The sequence below is a fragment of the Phragmites australis genome, chromosome 21, assembly GCF_958298935.1.
Source record: "Phragmites australis chromosome 21, lpPhrAust1.1, whole genome shotgun sequence".
NCBI classification, from domain to species: Eukaryota; Viridiplantae; Streptophyta; class Magnoliopsida; order Poales; family Poaceae; genus Phragmites; species Phragmites australis.
The window spans coordinates 22586564-22595372 of record NC_084941.1 but is presented as its reverse complement, the minus strand read 5'-3'; the positions used below and the strand labels follow the sequence as shown (position 1 = coordinate 22595372).

The following is an 8809-nucleotide window of genomic DNA, read 5'->3' as shown; positions in this document are numbered from 1 at the left end:
TTATTGCCGAATTTGGCCATAAGTTTAAAACAAAATTTAGGACTTGTTAATATCTTTCTGGTGGTGCTAGTCTTGTTCGATTTGAATAAGCGATTTAGGATAAATTGTTAAAACAGTGCTGCTGTCCAACGTGATTTAATCTGCGCAATATTGTATTTATCTTTTTTGACCTAGTTAGATGGAGATTTCGCCCAAAGTAGGTCCTTGGCTCCATCCCATGCAGGTGCCTATCATGGTAGGCTTGTCATTCTTATTGTGGTAGCATCCGCGATAGCTGTGCCGGCAGCTTGGATATCGTGGTCCTCCTGCATTTCCATTATTCCAACACCCCAACCTGCACCAGAGACCAGAAGGATCAGGAAATGGTTGAGTGGCAGAGCAGTAGCAAGAGAAGACAAACTGCATTTGGACAGACAGGACTCCATCGTAGCAAGATGCCGACATGTGGGGTTGGTAGAAACAGAATGTTGTATAGACTGTAGACAGACATGCAATATTTGTGTGGGTCCCGTTGTTCAGTGGGTGTAATGTATGTGCGTGACACCATGCTACGAACCTCTGAAACCAATTTCCATCACCACATCCCCTGTTTTTGTTCTTCTTCCTCTGATTTTCTGATTCTCCCCCGAAATACCACAAATTATCCCAATTCTACTGCCGGTTCGTGTGTTCTGATCTCTCACGGGTTCAGTTGGGGGTTTGGGGTCGGCACCTCCCTTCAACCACGACACGTCGGCAGCAGCAATGGCAGACTGCCCTTCCCGTCCCTTTGGAATACAAGTACCGCGTGAGAACACACCACGAGTCCTCGGTGAGGGGTGAGAATACTATTGTATTCAGGCACTGATGTTGCATCATGCCCCTAAGGTAATGTCACAACCACAAGTTCGTTGCCCTGGACCAAATTTTTCATAATTTTCCTTACCTAACCATCTACTACAAGCGAAAAATATGTTACCTCTAGGAAATCGATGGCGATAATTAGCACTCTTGCTTTGCTTATCGTACTATATATTGATGAAAATCAAGACCGACAATACATGGATGCTGAAGAAATATTTAAGCAGTACCTAATCATTCAGTTGTTCCTTTAATTTGTATGACAGTATATATATAGCATCTGGAACCCACTGATGCTTATCTCTAGTTCCGATACCATGGTTTAGCACAACAATGTGCTCAAGAACACACCAGGGAAGTACACCTTGGTACCACGGTTATGCATGCTAGAGCTCACCTAGTGTGATTCTACTGAAATGTCTTGGGAAGAACAAGAAGACTGTTGATGGATAAGAGCCTGGTATCCCTCCTGCATTGTTGGCCTTGCTTGTGGAGAAACTTGGAGGCAAGAAAATGCCACCTTCATTAGAAGAACCAAATCTTTCGCTTCTGTTGTGGTTGGTGCCTCTGGCCGCTGATCCAGGATTTTCTCAAGTTCCATATAATGCTCCCTTGATGATGCGAGGTGATGCAGAAGATCTCTTGGATGCTTCCCCATCACTACCTCGAGGACAACCACACCAAAGCTATAAACGTCACATTTCTCTGTGACAATAGATGTGTATGATAGCTCTGCATGAAAACACAACAAGTATTAGAAATCATGGTATAGATATAGAGATACTTCCACTGTGAAAAGAAAGTATATACCAGGAGCTATATAGCCATATGTCCCTGCTAGCGCACTCCAGTTTGATGAATCCGGGTTCAAAATCCTTGCTGTGCCAAAATCTGAGACATAAGCCTTGAAAGTTCTATTGAGCAAGATGTTGTTGCTTGTGATATCTCGATGGATTATTGGTGGATTGCAGTCGTGGTGCAAATAAGATATCGCTTGAGCCACATCTTTAACCATAGTAGATCTCTTTTGCCAGTTCAATTCTTTAGCTAGCTCCTCGTTTTCCATGGTCATATGAAGGTTTCCCCTCTCTATGTAGTCGTATACAAGAAACTTGTACTCTGGATGGGACCAAAATCCAAAAAACTTGACAATGCTTCTCTGTCGAATTTGCAATAAGACTTCCATTTCGTGTGAAAATCTTCTTTCATCATTCATCTCTTCTTCAGTGGCATGAAGCTTCTTCACAGCAACTGTCTGCCCATCTTGCAGTTGTGCTTTGTATAATTTGCCATATCCTCCTGTTCCAGTGTTGTACTTGTCATCAAAATTTTCAGTTGCCCTAATGATATCCTCAAATGCAATTCTTCCATCAAAATTCCAAACAGAAAAAATGTCTCTTCCATTGGTACCAGCACTTTCTTGGGGCTTTCTCTTGTTATGGGCACGGATCAGAATAATTACAATTGTAGAAAGAATGGTGAAACCCAGAACAAGGACAATTGGAAGCAGCAAACTAAGTAGCCTTCTTTTATGAAGAATTGAATATCAGATACTTGGCAAGCCAGAGAGATTACCGCACAGACCTTTATTGTGGAGAAACCAACTAGCTGAAGCATTTTGAAATTGACGTCCTTCTGGGACTGGTCCTTCCAAGTTGTTGTAGGACACATCAAGCGTTGATAGGCTCAGCATGCTGGCAAAGGAGGGAGGAATGCTTCCACTGAACATGTTGTGGGATAAATTCAAAACTTCCAGCATCTCCAACTTTCCGAGTTGTTGTGGCAAGACGCCATTGAGTTTGTTATTGCTAACATCTAACATGATCTGAAGGCTTGCCAAATTTCCTATTGCACCAGGCAAATTCCCATTGAAGTTGTTATTGTTAATCCTCAAGGACAGTAGCTTGATGCAGTCTCCCAGTTCGTAGGGTATTGGTCCACTCAAATTGTTACCAGATATGTCAAGATAACCTAAATTACTCAGCTTTCCCAACTCTGATGGCATGGATCCGGATAGCTGATTTAGTGATAAATTCATGGTATACAAATTGGCTAAATTGCCAATTTCGTGAGGTATCTCACCACTGAGATTATTAGAATCGAGTTTATTTCATTGAGCCAGAAAGTTGATTTTCTGCTAGAAAAAGTGAGGTGATCTTTGTGAGATTGGCTAAAGAGACAGGGATTGCAGCAGTAAGTTTGTTAGTGCTAAGATCAAGTTTTTGCAGGTTTACGAGCTTGCCTAGTTCTTGAGGAATAGGACCTGTGATTTGATTTGTCTGTAGAGAAAGTCGAGTCAGTTTAGTGAGATTGGCTAAAGAGACAGGGATTGCAGCAGTAAGTTTGTTAGTGTTAAGATCAAGTTTTTGCAGGTTTACGAGCTAGCCTAGTTCTTGAGGAATAGGACCAGTAATTTGATTTGTCTGTAGATAAAGTCGAGTCAGTTTAGTGAGATTGGATAAAGAGACAGGATTCCACCGGTAAGCTTGTTAATGCCGAGATCAAGAATTTGCAGGTTAACGAGCTTGCCTAGTTCTGGAGGAATGGAACCAGTAATTTGATTTTCATATAGATAAAGTGAGGTGATCTTTGTGAGATTGGCTAAAGAGACAGGCATTCCACCAGTAAGATTGTTAGTGTTAAGATCAAGTTTTTGCAGGTTTACGAGCTAGCCTAGTTCTTGAGGAATAGGACCAGTAATTTGATTTTTCTGTAGATAAAGTCGAGTCAGTTTAGTGAGATTGGCTAAAGAGAAAGGGATTGCACCAGTAAGTTTATTGCTGCTAAGACCAAGATCTTGCAGGTTAACGAGCTTGCCTAGTTCTGGAGGAATAGAACCTGTAACTTGATTTTCATGTAGATAAAGTGTGGTGATCTTAGTGAGATTGGCTAAAGAGAAAGGGATTCTACCAGTGAGCGTGTTATTGTCAAGACTAAGAATTTGCAAGCTGACGAGCTTGCCTAGTTCTGGAGGAATGGAACCTGTAATTTGATTTTCATATAGATAAAGTGAGGTGATCTTTGTGAGATTGGCTAAAGAGACAGGGATTGCACCAGTAAATTTATTGCTGCTAAGATCAAGATCTTGCAGGTTAACGAGCTTGCCTAGTTCTGGAGGAATAGAACCTGTAATTTGATTTTCATGTAGATAAAGTGTGGTGATCTTAGTGAGATTGGCTAAAGAGAAAGGGATTCCACCTGTAAGTTTATTAATGCAAAGTTCTAGATCTTGCAGGTTAATGAGCTTGCCTAGTTCTGGAGGTATTGGCCCGGACAGTTCATTACCATACAGATACAAAAGATTAAGCTGGGTCAAATTTCCAAGGGATGTGGGTATATCACCGCATAAGGTATTGTTGTTTAGCTGTAGACTCTGCAGGCTGACAAGCTTTCCTATCTCCTTTGGTATTGGGCCGGACAATGCATTACCATAGATATACAAAAGATTAAGCTGGGTCAAATTTCCAAGGGATGTGGGTATATCACCGCTTAAGGTATTGTTGTTTAGCTGTAGACTCTGCAGGCTGACAAGCTTTCCAATCTCCTTTGGGATGGGACCTGAGAGCATGTTTTGGTGAATGTTAAGATGAGTTAACATTGTTAAGTTACCCAATGATGTAGGGATGTGGCCTGTGAGGTTGTTAAACACGAGGAACAGGCCAGTGAGACTTTGTATGCCACCGATCTCATGTGGTATTTGTCCAGTAAGCCAATTGTTACTGAGGTCAAGGTAGGAGAGTGTTGATAGAGAACTGATGTTGGCTGGGATGGCTCCATGTAGACTGTTTTTTCTGAGGTTAATATATATGAGGAATGGGAGAGCTGAGAAGTTGAGCTCACCGAGCTGGCCATGGATGCCGGCACCTGGGAGGGAGATGTTGGTCACGACCCAGAGCCTGCGGCGTCCATGGCGCACAGGCGTACACAAGATGCCGGTCCAATTGCACGGCCTGGTATGGTCCTGCCAAGAGCTCATCTGTGGCGGTGAGTTCCGGAGTGTGGACTTCCAATGAAGAAGTGCCATCTGTTGAGACTTCAGTGAGATGCCTCCATGCGCATGCAGTTGAAGGCAATGAAGGCATAAGATGGACAGCACGAGCAAGTGTACTGACATTTTTTGCTGGAGAAGATAACTAATCAGGAAAAAATTGCCGTCGTTTGGCATGGAGTTGTAATTACAGGGGCAGAGTGCCCCTCTATATATAGAGGTAATGTGCAATGCTATCCATCATTTGTGGGCGCGGCTTCACCATTGGCACAGTTTACTGAAGAGCATTTCACAGTCGTCACAATGGGCTGCCTAGTTGGTCTTCTCCAACGTCTCCATCTCTGCCTCCTTTTTCTACCCTCTTTCCTGGGGAAACGACACACTCTGACAGCTGCTGCTGCTGTATTGATCGTCTGTCTTAAGTGTTCTCGTTCCAGAACTACTTTTGCATTGAATTGACGTCAATGAACATTAGAGAAGCTTTTTTCTTACTTGATAGCGTCTTCTTGATTGGTTTGATAATATCTCTGTTTCATTTCTATTGTAGTTAGGGAGAAATAAGAATACATACGTTATCAAGTAAGAAAATACATACGTGAACAAGAGCATTTTGGTGAACAATATAACAATATAACAAGATACATACGTGAACAAGAGCAATTACTGTACTATAAGTATATTTATAATATTATTTAAATATTTAATTATAAATATAACAATATAACATGCATTTTAATACAGTAATTGCCATATGTAAAAAAATACATACTTGAACAAGAGCATTTCAAGAGCTTTAATTAATAGAATTAAGCTACTCAGGTTCAAGGCACAATTAAACAACATAGGCAGAAAAACATTATCCTGATATATGTATCTATAAACAAGAAAGTAGTCAGATATGACATTTATTTTTCCTCAGATGTAGTAGACTGAGATTGTAGAAGCTTGCAATGTCCAGGTCCTTATATGTCCAACATTGAGGCGATAGAAGGGTGAAAAAAAATACTTATACTTGAATTCGCCTATGGGTGAATATAAGCTGCTCCCCTTGGTGCCAATTGTGCAAGTTCGGGTATGAAAGTGTCATCTTATTTAACCTTCATCGTGAGCAAAAATGGGAAGCCTCGCTCGTATGTGCGTGATACTACAAGATGACTATAGTCATTGTGGACATTTGATTTGGTCTACAGTCTCAAGTACCCATCCTTGGTTTTCGCCAATTTGTGGACCTTTTATGTGGGCTATGGATCACTATGTGCTTTGTGCTTCAATGAGGGTTCCTTCTGTTGACCTAGGTGCCAGGTCTTCTTAGGAGAGGTTATGATGTTGTCTCATATCTCTTGTGTAGTTCTCATACTAGTCACTTGATGCTCGGGTGATTGTTCTAAAGCTGATGGTACAGGAGATGTTGGCCATGAAGAAGACGATATCAAACTTCCGTGGAGGAGAGGGTGCACTCTGTTGTCCCAAAGCATTCGGCTCTTTTGGCCCCACTAGGACAATATATTTCTTGCACCACATAATAAATATTTGATGGCTTCCCCCTAAAGTCATGATCTCATCATTTGGGGGCCGGGAGTTCCAACCTACCATGAACGTAGTTGGGATGTACCATGTCTATCTGGACCTTTCTAAAACCAGTTGGTACAGGGGTGGTGTGAAACATCATCTCTTCTATGCATGGTACAGCTCTTGTAGTTGCTTTTTCGCTGTTGTTTTATTGTGTTTGCCATTGTGGTGCTTTAGGCCTAGCTCTTTAGCTAAGTTCTTAGCCTACTTGGTTGTATGGTTTTTGCTCGATTTTTCCTTAATTAACCGAGCATTCAGCCTGTTCGGCTTTTTTTCTTATTAATATAGCATGCAACTCTCCTGTCAGTTCAGTTTCAAAAATATAAATGGCTGGTATAGCTTACACGGTGTGGCGTCCTGAGTCTTGTCAACGGGACATGGGTTGTCGTCTGGCTCAAGACCCAATGTGGACCCGTAGCTACTTCTTCGGGTAAAAGTATGGTTGGTTGTTCCCATGAAGTCCCCTGCAAGTGACTGGCAACTGAGTACTTCTTTTAGCCATTCATCTACCAAGGAACACACTCGTTCTTCTGTGTCACACCCTGATTTTCAAATTTTGCAATTCTCTAAAATTTTCCTAGATTTAATTTGAGTTTAAACAAATAGCATAGGATAAAACCTAGTTTCTAAATTTAAATTCAAAATTGACATAGGATTATTATTTGTTGAATGCATTCATGCTGGAGTTAGATATTTAGGTTTTTGTTTGGCTTGTTTGAATTGTTTGCTTGAGAATAGCTTTAGCATTATTTAGAGAAAGAATAGAAAATAGATTTGGAAAGGAAAGAAATAAAAAGAAAAGGAGAAAAAAACCTAAGTCTACCCAGGCCTCCCTTCTCTCCCCCTCACCCCTTCGGCCCAGCCCCAGTCGGCCTGCTTCCTCCGGCCCGTTTCCCTTTTCCGGCCTACCCAGCCCGCCTCTCCAGCCTCCCTCCCGCCTAGGCGGTGCCCCTGCTCCAGCCCAGCGCCCCGCGCCCATGCACTGAGCCAGCCTAGCACCGTGCTGCCGCCCGCCGCTGAAGATGCCCCGCGCCAACCCACCATCGCCCGAGTCGCCGCCATGTGGGCCCGAGCCCTTCGTCGTCTTCTTCCTGGACTCCCGGTCGAGTCCAAGACCGCAACACCGCCACTCTCTTCCTTGGCGTTCGCGCCCCGGACTCCTTGGATCTCCGCCTATATAAGCCCCTGCACCCTCCACGATCTATTCCCGTCCCAAACTCGCCGAGTTCCAAAACCTCTCGCTTAGATCTCGAGCTCCCATCGCCATTAGCGCCGTCGCTCGATTGCCCTCACCGTCGCACCGTTCCTGTGCCGCTTTTGTGCCGTCGAGGCCACCAGAAGGACCGCTTGCTCCTGTCAAAGCCCCTACCGCCGACGGTTTGACCTCCCGGCCGCCGAAACATCCCCGCCGACGAGCGCCCGAGTTTCCCCGACGCCTCCGTCGCCGCCGACCAGTTCCTGTGCCGTTCCAATCCCGGTAAGCCCTAAAACGAGCTCCCTGTGCCCGCCTCACCGTGTTACGCCGCTCGCCGGAACCCGATCCCGGCAAGAGTCCGACGAGGCCGCCGCCGCGCCATGCCCGCCGCCACCCTCCAGTGCCGTCGGACAGCATCCCTGAGCCTGAGCCGTCTGATCTAGATTGTGTGGTCCCAATTACATATTAAGATACCTCTTCAATAGCCAGTAGCAAGTTGCCACATGTCGTCTCTTTAAACACAGTCAACGCCTCACCCACGTCACCCTGCCACATCAGTGCCACGTGTGCGCCACGCAAGCCAATCAAGCCCAGTCAGCCATCCGGTCAGCAGCCACGCAGTATATAGGGTTTTTCAATACAAAAATAAATCTAATTAATCCTGGAAATTGGTAATTTTGGAAAATAGCCCCTAGACTTTTCTGAAATAACAAAAAGAACCCTGTCTTTTTACAGTTAGGTCCTAGAACTTTTCCAAAATTACAAATAGGTCCTTCTATTTTTCAAAAAAGGTCCCTATACTTTTCCATAATTACAATTAAGTCCTTTTCTTAATTAAAATAAACCTTAATCTTGTTTTTAGCATATCTTTTTCATCGTAGCTCCGTTTTAAGCGATTCTTGCGCCGATAGATTCGTTTCTCCGAGCTCTATCTTTCTAGATAGGTTTTGTCTTGTTGTTTCTCTGGTTTGTGCTCTGTTTTTAGTGTGTTTTGTTTGTGTGCTTTGCCGGTTATTGTGCGATTAGTCTTCAACGCCCCGGATCAGTTTGAAGAATATCAAGACCAGGAGCAAGTGTACACTGAGCAGCAGCAAGGAGAAGGCAAGTGTCCTTGATCATATTGAACCTATGATTTTAAATATTTTGTTTTATAAAACTGCATGCAATGTCTGTCAATATGATGGGTAGTCACATATGTTAGGGTTTTCCCTAGATTT

The 8809-nt window shown here is 43.4% G+C and overlaps 2 protein-coding genes across 2 annotated transcripts; both read right to left on the bottom strand.

Annotated features, from left to right (window-relative positions):
* Window positions 1-990: 990 nt before the first annotated feature.
* LOC133903101 (probable leucine-rich repeat receptor-like protein kinase At1g35710) lies at window positions 991-3270 on the bottom strand. The gene is made up of 3 exons (XM_062344467.1): window positions 2425-3270; window positions 1651-2139; window positions 991-1572 (listed from the first exon to the last, which is right to left on the bottom strand). Exons 1-3 carry the CDS (start codon window positions 2876-2878, stop codon window positions 1238-1240), a joined length of 1278 nt encoding a protein of 425 aa, XP_062200451.1. The 5' UTR covers window positions 2879-3270; the 3' UTR covers window positions 991-1237.
* A 97-nt stretch (window positions 3271-3367) lies between these two features.
* Window positions 3368-5029, bottom strand: LOC133903100 (probable leucine-rich repeat receptor-like protein kinase At1g35710). Its single transcript, XM_062344466.1, has one exon. The coding sequence runs from the start codon at window positions 5003-5005 to the stop codon at window positions 3509-3511; it is 1497 nt and encodes a 498-aa protein (XP_062200450.1). The 5' UTR covers window positions 5006-5029; the 3' UTR covers window positions 3368-3508.
* Between the last annotated feature and the right edge of the window lie 3780 nt (window positions 5030-8809).

What these genes read in the sequence shown, in the direction of transcription:
- LOC133903100 (XM_062344466.1), bottom strand. Translation starts at nt 5,005, where the DNA reads ATGCCAAACGACGGCAATTTTTTCCTGATTAGTTATCTTCTCCAGCAA.
- LOC133903101 (XM_062344467.1), bottom strand. Translation starts at nt 2,878, where the DNA reads ATGAATTTATCACTAAATCAGCTATCCGGATCCATGCCATCAGAGTTG. An exon ending in TTGGTTTCTCCACAATAAAG is followed by an intron (nt 2,140 to 2,424) that starts GTCTGTGCGGTA and finishes ACACTGGAACAG; the next exon opens with GAGGATATGGCAAATTATAC. An exon ending in ATATGGCTATATAGCTCCTG is followed by an intron (nt 1,573 to 1,650) that starts GTATATACTTTC and finishes GTTTTCATGCAG; the next exon opens with AGCTATCATACACATCTATT.